Genomic DNA, 21191 nt, shown 5'->3' with positions numbered 1-21191 from the left:
ACCCAGGGATTGTGATAAAAGCAAATTACTGCAGATGCTGGAATATGAAACAAAAACAGAAAACGCTGGACAATCTCAATGGCCTGACAGTATCCTTGGAGAATGAGGCTCCGTTCTCTCTCCACAGGAATGGTGGTATCTGGGACATCAGAATGGAGCTCGGTTCTCTCTTCACTGAGTGCTGAATTCGGTGCATTTGAGTGCTATAGTGAGAGTTTGGTGACTGAGGGAGTATAAGGCTTCATTTTTTATCTAAAGTCTAGTCTTTCTTTTATTTAGTTAATTAAGTTAAAAGTTGCTGTTTGGTTTAGAAGAAGGTGAATTTTCAATCAGCTTTAAACAAAGCTTCTACTTGTAGGCACTTGCAGCTGGAGCTTGTTAATTAGTTAATTGGATTAGGCCAGTTTTCAGAGGCTAGATTCACAGTATAAAAGTGATCCCCTACAGTGCAGACTTGGTTTGCACTGAGTGCTGAATTTGGTGCATTTGAGTGCCATAGTGAGAGTTTGGTGACTGAGGGGGTGCTGAATTTGGTGCATTTGAGTGCTATAGTGAGAGTTTCGTGACTTAGGGAGTTAGGTGAGGAGGGAGTAAGGTGCTCCTTTCATTTTGTTTCCTACATTTCCGCAAAGAGTGAGAAGAGAGCCAGGTGTTTACAGAGAGTGCAGCTGACTGGGAACAGAGTTGGAGGGCGGAGATCCAGTTGGTCCACAGGGCAGCTATATTCTGTCAGGTAAGAGGGGATGGAGGCTAGGCCAGTTGCATGCTCCTCCTGGAGGATGTGGGTGGTGAGGGATACCACCGGTGTCCCCGCTGACTATACCTGCGGGAAGTGCACCCAACTCCAGCTCCTCAAAGACCGTGTTAGGGAACTGGAGCTGAAGCTGGGTGAAATTCAGATCATCTGGGAGGCAGAGGGGGTGATAGACAAGAGTTACAGGGAGGTAACCACACCCAAGGTACAGGACAAGAGTAGCTGGGTTACAGTCAGGGGGAAAAAAAAACAGGCAGACAGTGCAGGGATCCCTCGTGGCCGTTCCCCTTCAAAACAAGTATACCGTTTTGGATGCTGTTGGGGGGGGGGGGGGGGGGGGATGACCTTCCGGGGGAAGGCCCTAGCGGCCAGGTCTCTGGCACTGAGTCTGGCTCTGGGGCTCAGAAGGGAAGGGGGGAGAATAGAAAAGCAATAGTTGTAGGAGATTCAATGGTTAGGGGAATAGATAGGAGATTCTGTGGTCGCGAGCGAGACTCCCGGAAGGTATGTTGCCTCCCGGGTACCAAGGCCAGGGATGTCTCGGATCGTGTCTTCAGGATCCTTAAGGGGGAGGAGGAGCAGCCAGAAGTCGTGGTGCACATTGGTACCAACGACATAGGTGGGAAAAGGGGTGTGGAGGTAATAAACGAGTTTAGGGAGTTAGGCTGGAAGTTAAAAGCCAGGACAGACAGAGTTGTCATCTCTGGTTTGTTGCCGGTGCCACGTGATAGCGAGGCTAGGAATAGGGAGAGAGTGCAGCTGAACACGTGGCTGCAGGAATGGTGTAGGAGGGAGGGAGGGCTTCAGGTATTTCGATAATTGGAGTGCATTCTTGGGAAGGTGGGACCTGTACAAGCAGGACAGGTTGCATCTGAACCAGAGGGGCACCAATATCCTGGGAGGGAGGTTTTCTAGTACTCTTCGGGAGGGTTTAAACTAATTTGGCTGGGGAATGGGAACCGGATTTGTAGTCCAGCAACTAAGGTAACCGATATTCAGGACACCAAAGCGTGTAATGAGGCAGTGGGGAAGGGAACACTGACAAAGGAGAGTACTTGCAGGCACGGAGATGGGTTGAAGTGTGTATACTTCAACGCAAGAAGCATCAGGAATAAGGTGGGTGGACTTAAGGCATGGATCGGTACTTGGGACTACGATGTGGTGGCCATCACGGAAACTGGGATAGAAGAGGGGCAGAAATGGTTGTTGGAGGTCCCTGGTTATAGATGTTTCAATAAGATTAGTGAGGGTGGTAAAAGAGGTGGGGGGCTGGCATTGTTAATTAGAGATAGTATAACAGATGCAGAAAGGCAGTTCGAGGAGTATCAGCCTACTGAGGTAGTATAGGTTGAAGTCAGAAATAGGAAAGGAGCAGTCACCTTATTAGGAGTTTTCTATAGGCCCCCCAATAGTAGCAGAGATGTGGAGGAACAGATTGGGAAACAGATTTTGGAAAGGTGCAGAAGTCACAGGGTAGTAGTCATGAGTGACTTTAACTTCCCAAACATTGAGTGGAAACTCTTTAGATCAAATCTTTGAGGAGGTGACCAAGCATGTGGATGAAGGTAAAGCAGTGGATGTAGTGTACATGGATTTTAGTAAGGCATTTGATAAGGTTCCCCATGGTAGGCTTATGCAGAAAGTAAGGAGGCATGGGATAGTGGGAAATTTGGCCAGTTGGATAACGAACTGGCTAACCGATAGAAGTCAGACAGTGGTGGAGGATGGCAAATATTCAGCCTGGACCCCAGTTACCAGTGGCGTACCGCAGGGATCAGTTCTGGGTCCTCTGCTGTTTGTGATTTTCATTAATGACTTGGATGAGGGAGTTGAAGGGTGGATCAGTAAATTTGCAGATGATACGAAGATTGGTGGAGTTGTAGATAGTGAGGAGGGCTGTTGTCGGCTGCAAAGAGACATAGATAGGATGCAGAGCTGGGCTGAGAAGTGGCAGATGGAGTTTAACCCTGAAAAGTGTGAGGTTGTCCATTTTGGAAGAACAAATATGAATGCGGAATACAGGGTTAACGGTAGAGTTCTTGACAATGTGGAGGAGCAGAGATATCTTGGGGTCTATGTTCATACATCTTTGAAAGCTGCCACTCAAGTGGATAGAGAGGTGAAGAAGGACTATGGTGTGCTAGCATTCATTCACAGAGGGATTGAATTTAAGAGCCGCGAGGCGATGATGCAGCTGTACAAAACTTTGGTAAGGCCACATTTGGAGTACTGTGTACAGTTCTGGTCGCCTCATTTTAGGAAGGATGTGGAAGCTTTGGAAAAGGTGCAAAGGAAATTTACCAGGATGTTGTCTGGAATGGAGAGTAGGTCTTACGAGGAAAGGTTGAGGGTGCTAGGCCTTTTCTCATTAGAACGGAGAAGGATGAGGGGCGACTTGATAGAGGTTTAGAAGAAGATGATCAGGGGAATAGATAGAGTAGACAGTCAGAGACTTTTTCCCCGGGTGGAACAAACCATTACAAGGGGACATAAATTTAAGGTGAATGGTGGAAGATATAGGGGAGATGTCAGAGGTAGGTTCTTTACCCAGAGAGTAGTGAGGGCATGGAATGCACTGCCTGTGGAAGTAGTTGAGTCGGAAACATTAGGGATCTTCAAGCAGCTATTGTATAGGTACATGGATTACGGTAAAATGATATAGTGTAGATTTATTTGTTCTTAAGGGCAGCACGGTAGCATTGTGGATAGCACAATTGCTTCACAGCTCCAGGGTCCCAGGTTCGATTCCGGCTTGGGTCACTGTCTGTGCGGAGTCTGCACATCCTCCCAGTGTCTGCGTGGGTTTCCTCCGGGTGCTCCGGTTTCCTCCCACAGTCCAAAGATGTGCAGGTTAGGTGGATTGGCCATGATAAATTGCCCTTCAGTGTCCAAAATTGCCCTTAGTGTTGGGTGGAGGTGTTCACTTTGGGTGGGGTGCTCTTTCCAGGGGCCGGTGCGGACTCGATGGGCCGAGTGGCCTCCTTCTGCACTGTAAATTCAATGATAATCTATGATTAATCTAGGACAAAGGTTCGGCACAACATCGTGGGCCGAAGGGCCTGTTCTGTGCTGTATTTTTCTATGTTCTATGGTGATGTCCCGTACATCATCTGTAAGCTATGATTTCATGAGTATGATTACGTCACACTGTTGCTTAACTCATCTGTGGGACAGCTTTTCCAATTCTGGCACTAGCCCCAGATGTTAGTAAGGAGGGCCAAGAGGGTTGGTGTGACATTGTTGTTTCCAGCACCTAGATCGATGCTGGATAGTCCAGCTGGCTTCATTCCTTATTGACTTTCATGTAGCAGTTTGATACAACTGAGCGGCTGCTCAGCCATTTCAGAGGGCAGTTCAGAGTCAAATACATTGCCGTGGGTCTGGAGTCACATGTTGTTAGGACTAGCAAGAATGGCAGGTTTCCTTCTCTAAAGGATATTAGCGAACCAGATGGGTTTTCATGATGGCTTCATGGTCACCGTTACCAAGACTAGCTTTTTAAAATTACAGATTTACTAACAGAATTCAAATTCCACTAGTTGCCATGGTAGGATTTGAACCCATGTGCCCAGAGCATTTGCCTGGGCCTCTGGATTTCTAGGCCAGAGACAATAACACAACTTCACCTTCCCCTCGCTCCCTCTCTTCCACACCACCCAATTTCAAAACATGATATAATATTTTATGGTGTAATGCTACTCCAGGACCACACACAACTAAAGACAAAAAGCACCTCCTTCCAACAGTCAAGCAACAAAATTGCTGCATCCTGTGCACTTGCAACATTATTTCCAACACCCCATGCATCCCAGAGGTCAAACCCATGTGAATATATACCCTTCATATCTCCGTGGGTCTCCACTAAATCAGCTTAACTTAAGACAGTGAAAAAAAGGATAATTGGCCTCAGCAGTCCAGCTTATAAAATGGAAAAAGGCAGGGGTGGGCGTTAGGCAGGAAAGAAGAGGAGGGGAAGATGTATGCATGATTAGTGTGCTTCTTTCTGCTGTTCACTCAGAACATGATACTCTGCCTCCAACTTTCCTTTGTTAAGCAGCCCATCACTGCTGTCCAGACTGAACGTTGGTGAGATAGGAGAGAGCCACCAGCATGAAATCCACCTTCAACAGATGAGAGTTAAAGACGGTTTGGGTTGCCTTCTGGAATATCGGTTTCATTGCAGATCAGGCTAGTAAGTTGAAAGTTTCCACTCTAACAAAATAGGTCCAATTGCACAGGAGCAAAAAGTGTGCTAATCTCCACTCAATAGCACAAGAACACAATAGAATGGAGCAGGAGTAGACCATATAGTCTGTTGAGCCTGCTCCGTTATTCAATACAATCATGCCTGATCATGGACTTTAACTCCACTTAGCTGGCTGCTCCTCATATCCTTTAATTCCCAATAGACTAAAAGTCTGTTTATCCCGGCATTAAATGTATTCAATGGTGGAGCATCCACAACCCTCGAGGTAGGGAATTCCAAAAATTCACAACCCTTTGCGTGAAGTAATTTCTCCTCTTCTCAAGTCCTAAATTATCTGACCCATATCCTGAGACTGCTCCTATGTATGAGATTCCCTGACTAGCGGAAACAATCTGTCACCATCCACCCTATCAAGCCCCTTCAGAATTTTGTAGGTTCCAGTGAGATCACATCATATTCTCTGGAGTTTAAAGAATCAACGCTCAATTTACTCAGCCTCTAATCATAGGACAACCTCCTCATCCCAGTTACCGATTTAGTGAACCTCCAATGCAAGTGTAGCTTTTCCAATTCAATGTAATCTTCTACGGGTATGTTATACACAAATGCTGCTACTTGAAATCAAAGCACTCCACATTACAACTAACGACAACCTCCAACACCCACACAAAACAACACATCAGGAGTATTTACTCATTCCGATCTACATTTATCTCCTTGCTTCTATTCCGAAACAGATATGTATTCAGCAGAGGGTATTTCTCTTGGAAAAATTAGGACAGTTTAAAAGGAGCCTTAATCTATCATTTGTCTGTTCCATCCAAATTTTAAGAGTTTGATACAAAATAAGGTGAGAAATAATTCACCTTGAAGGAGAAAAGGAAAATAACTCTATACTGCAACTTTCACTTACTCAGGAAATTACAAAGCGCTCCACAGTCAATTAATTGTTTTCTGATGACAATGCTATTATATGTGCAATAATATATATGGTGTCAGCCAAATACACATGGTAAAGCCCCACAAATCACCAATGAGATAAATTTGATTCAGGAATGTTGGTTGAGGGAGAAATTGTAACCAGATTAGGAGAACCCCTCTGCTCTTCTTCAAATTGTAGCACTGGATCTTATGTTAGCTGAGCAGGTAGGTAGGGTCACTGATTAATGTCTTGTCTGAATGACCGCCTCAGAGAGCATGCTATTCTTCATACTGTGTTCAATTGAACACACCATCTAGAAGAGCACAGTATTCCCGTGTACAGATGTGAATTGGCAGAGTGGACTGTGCGCGCATCTCTGGAATGGGGCTTGAACTCGTAATCTTCTGACTCAGAGGCACGGGCCCGGCCACTAAAACCAACACTAAACTGGAGTCACACTGGATTAGTGAGAGGCTCAAAGAAATTAGATGAATGTTACCCATACTGCTAACCAAATCACTTGTTTTGGACCAGTCTTATTGGAAAGTCAGTCAAGCTTATAAGCAGTAGGATGAACGCATTCTATTTTTGCTCAAAAATTAATCTTGCTTGTTCAACGGTTCCATTAATATTTTCCCAGCTCAACCTTGCAGCTTGCGATTTACAAAGTTCAACGGGAGGAGCTGTAGAGTTGGGGTTAATTTACTGGTTGAGTGGATAAACGATTTATAGTGTAGGACTGGGCCTTGGAGATTGTCAAGATGCTAGAATTAACATGTGCCTTGTGCAAATTTATCCAACCTCAGGGAAGTTAGGACAATTACCTCAAGTATGTCTGCGTTTGTGAGAGTGAGCAATTCCCCCTGCAGGAAGGTACAATCACAGGGCATTGGTCTTGATAGGTACACCTGTTAGCACTGCCGCCTCACGGCGCCGAGGTCCCAGGTTCGATCCCGGCTCTGGGTCACTGTCCGTGTGGATTTTGCACATTCTCTCCGTGTCTGTGTGGGTTTCACCCTCACAAGCCAAAGATGTGCAGGGTAGGTGGATTGGTCACGCTAAATTGCCCCTCAATTGGAAAAAATGAATTGGGAACTCTAAATTTATTTTAAAAATGGATAGGTACACCTTCCATAATCTATTCACAGAAATAGGTAAGTGGACAGGTACCATTGGACATCTAGAACCATGCCCCAATATTAGCACCATCTTCAGGACATGAGAAGTAAAGAGAAGGCAGCCAGAGAAAGTCAATAAGGCACAGAAACATGGGAAATAGGAGCCAGAGTAGGCCATTTGGCCCTTCTAGCCTGATCTGCCATTATGATGAACATGGCTGATCATCCAGTAACCTGCTCCCGCTTTTCTGCCATAATTCTTTGATCCTTTTAGCCCCAAGAGCTATATATAACGCCTTCTGTTTTGGGCTCAACTGCTTTCTGTGATAGTGAATTCCACAGGCTCACCACTCCCTGGGTGAAGAGATTTTTCCTCCTCTCAGTCCCAAATGGTCACCCCGTATCCTCAGACTGTGACCCATGGTGCTGGACACCCCGCCATTGGGAATATCCTTCCTGCATCTACCCTGTCTAGTCCTGTTAGAATTTTGTAGGTTTCTAGGAGGTCCCCCCCTCATTTTTCTAAAATACAGCCTAATTGACTCAATCTCTCCTAACATGTTAGTCCTGCCATCCCAGGAATCAATCTGGTAAACATTCACTATACATCCTTGAGAGCAAGAAAATCTTTCCTCAGACAAGACCAAAACTGCACACAATATTCCAGGTATGGTCTCACCAAGGCCCTGTATAAATGCAGCAAGACATCCCTGCTCCTGTACTCAATTCCTCTCACTATGAAAGCCAACATACCATTTGCTTTCTTCAGCACCTACTGAACCTGCATGCTTACTTTCAGCGACTGGTGTACAAGGACACTTGGGTCTCGTTGCACATTCCTCTCTCTCAATCTATAGCCAAAGGCCAAATCAGGTCAAAGGCTAGGAATCCTACGGCAAGTAACTCACCTCCTGACCCCCCAAAGCCTGTCCACCATCTACAAGGCACAAGTCAAGAGTGTAATGGAATACTTTCCACTTGCCTGAGAAAAGTGCAGCTCCAACAACACTCAAGAAGCACAACACCATCCAGGACAAAGCAGCCCGCTTGATTGCTCCCCTTCCACAAACATTCATTACTCCACCACCGACGAACATCGGCAACCATGTGTACCATCTCCAAGATGCAGTGCAGTAACTCACCAACGTTCCTTAGACAGCACGGTGGTGCAGTGGTTAGCACTGCTGCCTCACGGCACTGAGGTCCGGGGATCGATCCCGGTCCTGGGTCACTGTCCGTGTGGAGTTCGCACATTCTCCCCGTGTCTGCGTGGGTCCCACCCACAACCCAAAAAAGATGTGCAGGATAAGTGGATTGGCCACGCTAAATTGCCCCTTAATTGGAGAAAATATATATAATTGGGTACTCTATAAATTTATTTTTAAAAAGACAGCACCTTCCAAACCCATAACCAACACCATCTAGAAGGACAAGAGCAGCAGATACCTGGGTACCACACCACCTGGAGGTTCCTCTCCATGTCACTCACCACCCTGACTTGGAAACATATCACTATTCCTTCACTGTCGCTTGGGCGTCATCCTGGAAACTATCCCAAACAGCACAGTGGGTGTACCTACATCTCAAGGACTGCAGCGGTTCAAGAAGGCAACTCACTGCCACTTTCTGAAGGGCAACAAGGGATGGGCAATAAATGCTGGCCTAACCAGCAACGCCCACATCCTTTAAATGGATTTGATTTTTTTTTTTTAAATTTTAACAATCTGGTACTGTACATGAGGTTTTATTAATGTGGGAAAACCTGAAGATGTTCACTTTTGCAGGAAGAATAAAAATGGCAGAGTATTACTTAAATGGAGAACGGCTGCAGAATTCTGAGGTGCAGAAGGGTCTAGGTGTTCTAGTGCGTGAGTCACAAAATGTTAATGACCAGGTACAAGTAATTAAGGCAGCTAATGGAATGCCTTCCTTTATCACAAGGGGAATTGAACATAAAAGTAAGGATGTTATGCTTGTTATACAGGGCATTGATGAGACATCTTGAATAATGTGTAGAGTTTTGGTCTCCGAATTTAATTTTTTTGGGGAAAAATCTTTTTATTGGCTTTTCTCATATTTATAAACAGTTGTTGCTTATATAAATTACATTTTTTTGCCCGCGCTAATTTGCTTTATTTTACAGAGGTTTGTTTTGTCTTCCATTTGACTAACTGTACACGTACAGTTTGTTGCCCTCTGGATCGGTCTACATCTCCCCTTCCTATCGCCCCTCCATTGGTTTCTCCCCTCGTCTCGTGGTTTCCCCATCCCCATGCCCCCCCCCAATCCCCATCTCCCCCCCCCCCCCAATTCCCATCTCTCCTCCCCCCATCCCCCCCCCCAATTCCCATCTCTCCTCCCCCATCCCCATCTCTCCTCCCCCCCCATCCCCATCTCTCCTCCCCCCATCCCCACCTCTCCTGCTCCCCCCCCCATCCCCACCTCTCCTCCTCCCCCCCCCCATCCCCACCTCTCCTCCTCCCCCCCCCATCCCCATCTCTCCTCCTCCCCCCCCCATCCCCATCTCTCCTCCCCCCATCCCCATCTCTCCCCCAACCCCATCTCTCCCCCAACCCCATCTCTCCCCCAACCCCATCTCTCCCCCAACCCCATCTCCCCCCCCTCCCCATCTCTCCCCCCCCCAATCCCCATCCCACCCCCATCCCCATCTCTCCTCCCCCCCATCCCCATCTCTCCTCCCCATTCCCCATCTCTCCTCCCCCCCATCCCCATCTCTCCCCCCCATCCCCATCTCTCCCCCCCCCCAATCCCCATCTCTCCTCCCCCCCAATCCCCATCTCTCCTCCCCCATCCCCCCCATTCCCCATCTCTCCTCCCCATCCCCCCCCATCTCTCCTCCCACCATCCCCCCATCTCTCCTCTCCCCCACCTCCCAATCTTTCCCCATCTCTCCCCCCCTCCCCATCGCTCTCCCCCACCATCCCCTCTGCCCCCCATCCCCATCTCTCCCCCCCCCCATCTCTCCCCCCCATCTCTCCCCCACCATCCCCTTCTCTGCACCCCATCCCCATCTCTCCCCCAACCCCATCTCTCCCCCAACCCCATCTCTCCCCCAACCCCATCTCTCCCTCCCCATCCCCATCTCTCCTCCCCCCATCCCCATCTCTCCGCCCCCCCATCCCCAACTCCCCCCCCCAATCCCCATATCTCCCCCCCATCCCCATTCCACCCCCATCCCCATCTATCCTCCTCCCCCCATCCCCATCTCTCCTCCCCCCCATCCCCATCTCTCCCCCCCCCAATCCCCATATCTCCCCCCCCATCCCCATCCCACCCCCATCCCCATCTATCCTCCTCCCCCCATCCCCATCTCTCCTCCCCCCATCCCCATCTCTCCTCCCCCCCATCTCTCCTCCCCCCATCCCCATCTCTCCTCCCCCCATCTCTCCTCCCCCATCCCCATCTCTCCCCCCCCCTACCCATCTCTCCCCCCCCTCCCCATCTCTCTCCCCCCCCCTCCCCATCTCTCTCCCCCCCCTCCCCATCTCTCCCCCCCCAATCCCCATCCCACCCCCATCCCCATCTCTCCTCCCCCCCATCCCCATCTCTCCTCCCCATTCCCCATCTCTCCTCCCCCCCATCCCCATCTCTCCTCCCCCCCATCCCCATCTCTCCCCCCCATCCCCATCTCTTCCCCCCCCCAATCCCCATCTCTCCTCCCCCCCAATCCCCATCTCTCCTCCCCCATCCCCCCCATTCCCCATCTCTCCTCCCCATCCCCCCCCATCTCTCCTCCCACCATCCCCCCATCTCTCCTCTCCCCCGCCTCCCAATCTCTCCCCATCTCTCCCCCCCTCCCCATCGCTCTCCCCCACCATCCCCTCTGCCCCCCATCCCCATCTCTCCCCCACCATCCCCTTCTCTGCACCCCATTCCCATCTCTCCCCCCCAGTCCCCATCTCTCCCCCCCAATCCCCATCTCTCCCCCCCAATCCCCATCTCTCTCCCCCCCCTCCCCATCTCTCTCCCCACCACCATCCCCTTCTCTCCACCACAATCCCTTTCTCTCTCTCCCCATCCCCATCTCTCCCCCCATCCCCATCTCTCCCCCCCATCCCCATCTCTCCCCCCCATCCCCATCTCTCCCCCCCAAACCCCATCTCCCCCCTCCATCCCCATCTCTCCCCCCCAAACCCCATCTCTTCCCCCCCAACCCCCATCTCTCCCCCCCCAACCCCCATCTGTCCCCCCCCAAGCCCCATCTCTCCCCCCCCCCCAAGCCCCATCTCTCCCCTCCATCCCCATCTCTCCCCTCCATCCCCATCTCTCCCCTCCATCCCCATCTCTCCCCTCCATCCCCATCTCTCCCCTCCATCCCCATCTCTCCCCTCCATCCCCATCTCTCCCCCCCCAAACCCCATCTCCCCCCCCAATCCCCATCCCACCCCCATCTCCATCTCTCCTCCCCCATCTCTCCCCCTCCCCATCTCTCCCCCTCCCACCCCCATCTCCATCTCTCCTCCCCCATCTCTCCCCCTCCCCATCTCTCCCCCTCCCCATCTCTCCCCCCCTCCCCATCTCTCCCCCCCTCCCCATCTCTCCCCCCCTCCCCATCTCTCTCCCCCTCCCCATCGTTCTCCCCTCCTCCCCATCTCTCCCCCACCATCCCCTTCTCTGCCCCCCCATCCCCACCTCCATCTCTTCCCCCCAAACCCCATCTCTCCCCTCCATCCCCATCTCTCCCCCCCCAAACCCCATCTCTCCCCCTCCCCATCTCTCCCCCCCCATCCCCATCTCTCCCCCTCCCTCCCCCTCCATCTCTCCCCCTCCCTCCCCCTCCATCTCTCCCCATCCCTCCCCCTCCATCTCTCCCCATCCCTCCCCCCACAAACCCCATCTCTCCCCCCCCATCCCCATCTCTCCCCCCCAAACCCCATCTCTCCCCCTCCCTCCCCCTCCATCTCTCCCCCTCCCTCCCCCTCCATCTCTCCCCCCATCCCCATCTCTCCCCCCATCCCCCATCTCTCCCCCCATCCCCCATCTCTCCCCCTCAACATCTCTCCCCCTCAACATCTCTCCCCCTCATCCCCCATCTCTCTCCCCCCCCCATCCCCATCTCTCCCCCCATCCCCAACTCTCCCCCTCCCCGCCATCTCCATCTCTTCCCCCCCATCCCCATCTCTCCCCCACATCCCTCCCCCATCCCCATCCCTCCCCCCATCCCCATCTCTCCCCCACATCCCTCCCCCACATCTCCATCTCTCCTCCCCCCATCTCTCCCCCCACCCACCCCCATCTCTCCCCCCCATCCTCCATCTCTCCCCCCATCCCCAACTCTCCCCCTCCCCATCCCCACCTCTCCCCCCCCCATCCCCATCTCTCCCCCCATCCCATCGCCATCTTTCCCCCCCATCCCCATCCCTCCATCCCCATCTCTTCCCCCCCATCCCCATCTCTCCCCCCCCAATCTCCATCCCCACCCCCCCATCTCCATCTCCCCCTCCCATCTCTCCCCTCCCCCATCTCTCCCCCCTTCCCCATCTCTCTCCCCCCTTCCCATCTCTCTCCCCCCTTCCCCATCTCTCTCCTCCCCCCCATCTCTCTCCTCCCCCCCAACTCTCTCCTCCCCCCCAACTCTCTCCTCCCCCCCAACTCTCTCCTCCCCCCCATCTCTCTCCTCCCCCCCCAATCTCTCTTCTCTCCTCCCCCCCATCTCTCTCCTCCCCCCCCATCTCTCTCCTCCCTCCCCCATCTCTCTCCCCCCCCTCCCCCCATCTCTCTCCTCCCCCCCCATCTCTCTCCTCCCCCCCCCCCCATCTCTCTCCTCCCCCCCCCCCATCTCTCTCCTCCCCCCCCCCCCCATCTCTCCCCTCCCCCCCCCCTCCCCATCTCTCCCCTTCCCCACCCCAATCGCTCCCTCTCTCCTCCTCCTCCTCCTCCTCCCCCCCCCCCCCCCACCCCGGGTTGCGCAGTCCTTTGGTTCTTCATCTTTTTGTTTCCCGCCTGGCCTACTCCTCGTTGTTGGCCTCAAACAGGTGTTGGAACAGGGCGACAAACTGCCCCATGTATCCAGGAAGCCTTCCTCTGACCCTCGGATGGCGTCATAGATTATCATAGAATTTACAGTGCAGAAGGAGGCCATTTGGCCCATCGAGTCTGCACCGGCTCTTGGAAAGAGCACCCTACCCAAGGTCAACACCTCCACCCTATCCCTATAACCCAGTAACCCCACCCAACACTAAGGGCAATTTTGGACACTAAGGGCAATTTAGCATGGCCAATCCACCTAACCTGCACATCTTTGGACTGTGGGAGGAAACCCGAGCACCCGGAGGAAACCCACGCGCACACGGGGAGGATGTGCAGATTCCGCACAGACAGTGACCCAAGCCGGAATCAAACCTGGGACCCTGGAGCTGTGAAGCAATTGTGCTAGCCACAATGCTGCCATGCTGTCCTTAATCTTCTCCAGGTGGAGAAATTCCGAGAGGTCAGCGAGCCAGTCTGCAGCTGTGGGTGGTGCTGCCGATCACCAGCCGAGCAGGATTCTCCGGCGTGCGATTAGGGAAGCGTTAGCCCCCTTCCCCTTCCCCATGTGTAGCTCTGGCTGCTCCGATACCCCGAAGATTGCCACTATTGGGCAAGGCTTCACCCACATCCCCACAACCTTGGACATTGCCTCAGAGAAGGCTGTCCAGAACCCAGCAAGCTTGAGGCAAGCCCAAAAACATGTGGGTGTGGTTGGCCGGGCCCCTCTGGCACCGTTCACATTTGTCCTCCACCTCCGGGAAGAACCTGCTCATTCGGGTTCTGGTCAAGTGCGCTCTGTGCACCACTTTGAGCTGCATTAGGCTTAGCCTTGCACAGGAGGTGGCGGCGTTCACCCTGCTCAGTGCTTCGCTCCAAGAGTCCCCATCCTACCTCTGTCCCCAGTTCATCCTCCCATTTTTGTCTGGTCCCGTCCAGTGGTGTTCGGACTCTGTCCTGTAGCTGTCCGTATATTTTACCACATAGCCTCCCCCTTCTAGCTGCTTGTGCTTATCAGGTCCTCTCGTAGTGTGCTTTCTGGGGCCCTGGGGTACCCTACTGTCTCATTGCGGAGGAAGAGCTTTATTTGGAGGTGTCTCAATTCCTGTCCTTTTGCTGGTTTCCACTTCCTCGTCAGTTCGTCCAGTGTCGCCAGTCTGCACTCTATGTAGAGGTCCCCGACCGTTAGTGTGCCCCCGTCCCGCCTCCATCTTTTGAAGGTGGTATCTAGCACGGCTGAGGGGAATCTGTGATTGCCACAGATGGGGGCCATAGGGGACATATTGGTTATCCCGAAGTGCTGTCTCAACTGGGTCCACGTTCTCAACGTGGCCGCTAGCACTGGGCTCGTTGTGTACCGTGTTGAGGAGGATGGGAGTGCTGCTGTAGTCAGGGTCCAGAGGGTTGTTCCTTTACAGGATGCCTCCTCCATTTGTACCCAATCTGTGTCGGGTTCTTGGACCCATCCCTTCACTTTTTCTGCCGTTGCTGCCCAGTGGTAGTATTGTAGGTTCGGTGGAGCCAGGCCCCCTCTGACTGTCCCTCTTTGCAGTGTCGGTTTGGGAATTCTCGGGTTCTTACCCCACCCCACACAAACGCCATGATTAGCCTGTCTATGTTTTGGAAAAAGGCCTTGGGGATGAAGATCGGGGTGCCTTTGAAAGCAGATAAAGGCAGGCCAGCAGCACGGTTCAATTCCCGTACCAGCTTCCCCGAAAAGGCGCCGGAATGCGGCGACTAGGGGCTTTTCACAGTAACTTCATTGAAGCCTACTTGTGACAATAAGCGATTTTCATTTCATTTCATCTAAACAGAAATAGGAACCTGGGCAGTACGTTCATCTTGATCGTCTGCACTCTTCCCGCCAGGGAGAGTGGGAGTGAGCCCCACCATTGAAGGTCTTTTCTTACTTCCTCCACCAGGCTGGTCAGATTCCACTTGTAGATCTGTGTCCAGTCTCTGACAATTTGGATCCCCAGGTAACGGAACTATTCTGGGCCGTTTTGAACGGGAGCCCTTTCAGCTCTGTCCCTTCCCCTTTTGAGTTCACTGGGAATGTCTCGTTTTGCCCAGGTTAAGTTTGTAGCCCGAGAAGGTTCCAAACTCTTTCAGTATTTGCAGTATTGCCTTCAGTAGTCTCCTTATTTAATTATGTAAATGCCTGGAGGGAGTTCAGAAGAGGTTTACTTCCTGGAATCGGGTTGTCTTATGAGGAAAGGTTAGGCAGACTGGGCTTGTTTCAACTGGAGTTCGGAAGAGTGAGGGATGATTTGATTGAAGTGTATAAAGTCCAAAATAATCTTGACAAGGTGAATGCTGAAAAAATGTTTCCTCTTGTGGGTGAGTAGTGAGTCTAGAATCAAGGGGCACGGTTTTAAAATCGGGGGATCATCCTGTTGGACAGAGATGAGGAGAATTTTCTCTCAGTTGTGCAACTTTGGAACTCTGCCTCAGAGGGCAGTGGAGGTGGAGTCATTGACTATCTTAAAGGCGGAGGTGGATCGATTCCCTTGGTTATTAGGGTAGATGGAAATGTAGAACTTGAAACACAAACAGATCAGTCACAATCTTATCAAATGGCAGAGCAGGCTTGCAGGGCCAAATGGCCTACTTCTGCTCCTATTTCATATGCTCATGTGTACGTATATAAAGCTATTCAATATTGCTGATTAGAATCAATAAAAGATTAGCCAGAGCAATAGGTTTAAGAAAGAGCAAATCATCCAACATTCCCCCCTTTATCACTGTCCAATGACCACCATTGCCAGCCCCGGCCATCACCGCCCATCAACCCCTGATAGAAAGCACACGCCCTTGGCGACATTTATGCAGATTACGTTCTATTGCGAAGTATCCGTTGGCCAAGAACTCATGCAACACTGTCTAGCCTCTCAAGTGAAAAGTAGACATTTGAACAAAGTACGGGAAGGTGGGGAAGGGAGGAAGAGCGGGGTAAACTGTTCTGATGCATTTAACAGTCAAGCAGCTGACTAGTAGGTCCAAATATGAAGAGCTGCCAGTTTGCTGACATACCAGAGGGCACAGGCATGGGTGGAGGCAAATCTAATGGATTAACATGTTTTAGAGAATGGAGAGAGAACTGGGCACCGTGATTCTGAAGACTGGAACGCGTTTCCGAAATTGTTGTGTGCTTCGGTAGTTTAGTGTGTGCAAGTTTGGCAAGGCCTCAAGTGTCAAGAAGTGGGTGGAGCACAAAGCACATCTCAGTATATAGATTAAGCACTCTCACCACTTATTTCTGGGTTAGAAAAAAAACAAAAGTCCACTCTCAGAATGAAAAACGGCACTGCATTTGGGAACACTTAGCTTCACTGGAAATTATGCCTTAGACAATGAATTTATCTTGTTGAACGTGCTATGCCAGTGGTGCTTAACTTTATATCTTTTTTTCAGTCATGGGATGTGGGCGTCGTTGGCAAATAGCATTTGTTGCCCATCCCTAGTCGTCCCCGAGTGGCTTGCTCAATCATTTCAGAAGGCAGTTAAGAGTCAACCACATTGCTGTGGGTCTAGAGTCATGTGTAGGCCAGACTGGGATGGCAGAGTTCCTGCCCTAGATGACATTAGTGAATGAGATGAGTTTTACGATAATTGATGATAGCTTCATCGTCATTATTATTGAGATTAATTTTATAGTTCAGGCTTTTAAATGAATTCAAATTCCGCCAGCTGCCATGGTGGACTACAAACATGTCCCCAGAGCCTTGTAGTCCAGTGACATTACCACTACACTACCATCACCATGCTAGCTCTGACATGAATAGCTTCAAAATGAAGTTGAGTTTCCATTATCAGAAGAAACTGGGTACTAGAAGGACCCTTCAGAAGACTTGCACCTTATGACAGACCCCACTGCTTCACCTTTAGATCCGTAAAAACGCTTGGGTGCAAAGTTTTAATATTCACAGATTCAAACTTAAATTAATTCTTTGTCAAGCTGCACCATTACGAGAATAATCTTGGCTGCTCCCAAGCACATTACCCTTTGTTTGAAGAGAGGTATGCGTTCCATGGTCAACAACGTAACTAATACTAATGACGTCATCCGGAATTATATTAATAATTTGTTGCTGGCCTTCCTGCTCCAATGCACAGTTGTATTTCATGACAAAAGCCCACTCACTAAAATCATACACAATTAGAATATATTGACAATAGATCAATAAATTGATCTCCATTTTCAAGAGTCACAGCAATAGAAGCTTCTGGTTGAACCTCATTGAAAAGTACGTCAGCATCAATTTTGGAACAGGAAGTAAATCAATGTTATTTTAAAAATGCATTCTTAAAATGTAAATTGTTTTCAGTGTGACCAAGGGTGTTAATTACAAGCACCACTTATATCTTCTTAAATCACAACTTCATTTTTTTTTAATGCTGACCTAGTGGGTCAACTATTCAACACAATTTGGCTGCAGCATACAGTCCATAGGTTCCGAGCTCGATCACCAGTTATCATATTGAGTTATCTGATCACAGCCAGAGTAGCATAGTTCAGGTGGCTATGATTGGCCTCTATGTTGCTGAACTACCGAAGAGGAAAAGGAAAAAGAAAAAAAATCAGCCTAGATTACATAAGATGATGATTTTTAAGCGGGCAGCATGGTGGCGCAGTGGTCAGCACTGCTTCCTATGACGCAGAGGATCCGGGTCTGTGTGGAGTTTGCACATTCTCCCCATGTCAGCATGGGTTTCATCTCCACAACCCAAAGATGTGCAGGTTAGGTGGATTGGCCACGCTAAATTGCCCCTTATTTGGAAAATATAATTGGGTACTCTATAAATTTAAACAAACTAAAAAGATAATTTTCAAGCCTCAGAAACATTTGAAGCATAAATACTTTCAAATCTACAATGACTGATCACCTTTGAATGATCCTTGATAATCAAAGGTATCAAAAGGACCATTTGAAAACCTGCATCCAAGATCTTTGTAAATGCAAAACAATGCGCATAAAATACCAGTTCTATTTTCATCACAGAATTTACAGTGCATCAGGCCATTCCACCCATTGAGTCTGCACCGGCCCTTGGAAAGAGCACCCTACCCAAGCTCACATCTCCACCCTATCTCCGTAACCCCACCTAACCTTTTTGGACACTTAGGGGCAATTTATCATGGCCAATCCACCTATGGACTGTGGGACGAAACTGGAGCACCCAGAGGAAACCCGTGCAGACACGGGAAAAATGTGCAGACTGCACACAGACAATGACCCAAGCCGGGAATCAAACTTGGGACCCTAGAGCTGTGAAGCAACAGTGCTAACCACTGTGCTACCTTGCCACCCAGTTGAGTTGGTCAAACTGATGATTTTATTTACCGGTGGGTGTGTGTGCGGATTTTTAAAATAAATATAGTTCAAAGAGCTACGGGGAACCAGTTCAATATAAATTACAGTGGTCCCAAATCCCATCCCTGTTCTGTGTTGAGTTAGGTGAAGCAATTCCCGGATTAGGAATGAAAAATGTCGACAGAGTTTTTGTAATCGCCACAAAGTGTATGCGGGTTGGATGTGACCACATGGAATTGAATTAAAAAGATCAGGTAGGGGAATATCAAGTTGGTAAAACTTCCAGAATCCAATGAACTGCCACACTCTCACCAAGATACAGCAAGTCACCTTAACAAAAATCCTTTTTGAAATACTTTTTAAAATGCTCAAATACTGATGCATTGACCTTTTCAAGCTTGAAATTTTGGGATGGATTATCCTCATTCAAGGACTGAAGGACAGCACGGTGGCATAGCGGTTATTACTGCTGCCTCAGTGCCAGGGACCCGGGTTCAATTCCAACCTTGGGTGACTCTTTCAAGTTTGCACATTCTTCTTGTGTCTGCGTGTATTTCCTCTGGGTGCTCCGGTTTCCTCACAGTCCAAAGATGTGATTAGGTGGATTGGCCATGCTAAATTGCCCCTTAGTGGCCAAGGTTAGGTGGGGTTACAGGGATAGGGTGGGGGAGTGGGCCTATTGTAGGGTGCTCTTTCGGAGAGTTGGTGTAGACTTGATGGGCCGAATGGCCTCCTTCTGCACTGTAGAGATTATATGATTCACAAGCTATTGCCTTACAAGTCTAGGTTATTGCAGCTCAATGTAAATAGGGGTTACATAATTAGGAATAGGTTGGCAGATCTGGAAATATGAGGCACATTTTTAAGATACAATCACAAATACAGCAGTTAATACAATATCCAAAGCTATGAAATATACAAAGATTTTACTAGTTCTAAAAATTCCATGTTACTGTGGTTGACATGCACCAAAAAACTCCCATCAATGCACAAGGCAAGTATGTTTTGCATATTACTGGATGGTTATATGCGATGGAAGGGTTTTGATGCTTGCCATTTTAGAAGCGCTGCTTCCTAAAGATTAACACGGTCAGCAACTATACCTACAATCTGTCACCTCAACAAAAGGCTGTGGAAGTACTGTAGAAAAACTACAGTTTAAAATTTAATTTCAGAAGCTATACTTTAAAAAAAAACAGGACCAACGTAGTTGTGAAATACTTGCAGAACTGTGCTAAACTGCTCAATACATCTAACTACTTGGGAGGAATAATGTCCTTCTCATATATTACCATCAGGGGCTATTTTTATTAAACCACAAAACTTAAAATTACTCAGGTTTCAATGACTTTCTAAGCCGAGTAATAACATTTTATCAAAATGAATCATTCAGGCCCTGAAATACTGGACAGAGGGATGCAATGGGGGAGGGGGTGCGGTTAATTGAAAGGTTTGCTGAGAATTCACTAAATTATTTTATTGAAAAATAAACTTTACGCCCTTACAACTCAAAAAGAAAGAGGGGGAGCCCAAATTGATAATACTTATCCCCCCCACCCAACTCATCCTTCCAATGAAGTTGCAGAGAAAGATGGAATTTCGGTTTGAAGTGAATTACAACCTTGGTTTCTTAAATATATATATATATTTTCCAGAAGTTGCAAAATTATGCACCCGGGTGGATAAGGCGAGATTTATTTTAATTTAAAGATGCAACATATCCACTTATATCCCCCCCCCCGCCCCCCACCTCATGGAATGAAGTTGCAGAGGAAGATGAATTTTAGCCCTGGGTAGTCTTTTTTTTTTTTTAAACACGTATTTGTGCACATTGAGAATCTGCAAACGGTGCACAGAGAGCGAGAGAGAGCGATGGGCGCAGTTTTATTTTTTGGAATGCCCAGAGAAGATGATAAGGGGGCAAAGGGGGACAGGGATCGAGCTGAATTGGGCTGAACATGATGGCGGTCGCTGGAGGAAAGCCCGCCAAACAGGTGATTAGAAATGCAAAGGGAGCTGGGGCTGGAACTCCAGCTCAGGGCCAAGGAAGGGGGGGGGGGTATATTTTCATCATATTTTTAACAAATGTACGGATTTTGTGTGTGTTTGGGGGTGGGGGAACTTTTTCCACAGGCAGCAATGGACAAGACACGCAATTTTATTTTGGGGGGGCCTCCCCCCATAATAAAAGCCTCGACCCCCCCTCCCTGGATGTCAGGATGTGTCAGACGGGCCGGTGCTGCTCAATGTCGGCTCCCCGCCTCAGTAAACACTCCCCCCCCCCTCACTATCTTTATTATTTATTTGGGGGGGGGGGGTGATGATGGAGGGGGTAAGGGTTTACCTCACTGCTGCTGCTTTCTCCGAACAGCTCGTGGAACTTGTGCAGGTTCTTGCCGATGGCGGCGGCCACGGGCAGGGCGGCGTCGAATCCCTCCTTTAAATCCTTCCTCAGGCTCGGCGTCCGCCAGCGGCCCGACTTCTTCCAGGGCCGAGCGGGGAAACGGGTCCGAGCTGTGTGCGCCATTTTAGGGAGTCTGTTTGTGTGTGTGTTGTGTGTGTGTGGGGGGGGGGGGGGTGAACGCGAGAGAGGGAGGGGGAAGGAGGCGAGGAAGGGAACGGTCTCTCCCTCACTCACCACCACCGCCCCGCCCCGCAACCTGTATAACGCGGCGGCCGCCCCCCCTCCGCCTCAGGGAAAAGTGCCCGATTCAGGGGCGGGGGCGCGAGGGAGGAGCCGACTCCGGGCGGGCAAGGCGCAAGGCAGCGGGCCCCGCAACCTGAATGCCTCAGCCACGCGCCGGACTTACCAGCGTTGGAACTTGGGGTATTCATGGTCCCCCCCGCGGGGTGGGCGGGACCCGGCGCCGCCACCCTGCACCGTGAA

At 49.9% G+C, this 21191-nt stretch overlaps 1 protein-coding gene across 4 annotated transcripts in view; it reads right to left on the bottom strand.

Moving 5' to 3' along the window:
* Nucleotides 1-20879, bottom strand: part of kmt2a (lysine (K)-specific methyltransferase 2A) — a 213682-nt gene extending 192803 nt beyond the window's left edge. For all 4 annotated transcript variants that reach the window (XR_011937424.1, XR_011937425.1, XM_072486449.1 and 1 more), the window contains exon 1: nt 20649-20879. Coding sequence is in view for 2 of the 4 variants with exons in the window: in XM_072486449.1 (XP_072342550.1) it covers nt 20649-20831 (183 nt within the window). In the remaining 2 variants the exon portion in view is untranslated. The remainder of the gene's footprint in view (nt 1-20648) is intronic.
* Between the last annotated feature and the right edge of the window lie 312 nt (nt 20880-21191).

This window comes from Scyliorhinus torazame, chromosome 21 (assembly GCF_047496885.1).
Source record: "Scyliorhinus torazame isolate Kashiwa2021f chromosome 21, sScyTor2.1, whole genome shotgun sequence".
In the NCBI taxonomy this organism is placed as follows: Eukaryota; Metazoa; Chordata; class Chondrichthyes; order Carcharhiniformes; family Scyliorhinidae; genus Scyliorhinus; species Scyliorhinus torazame.
Note: the sequence above shows the minus strand (reverse complement) of the source record. Positions and strands in the feature narration are given on the sequence as shown.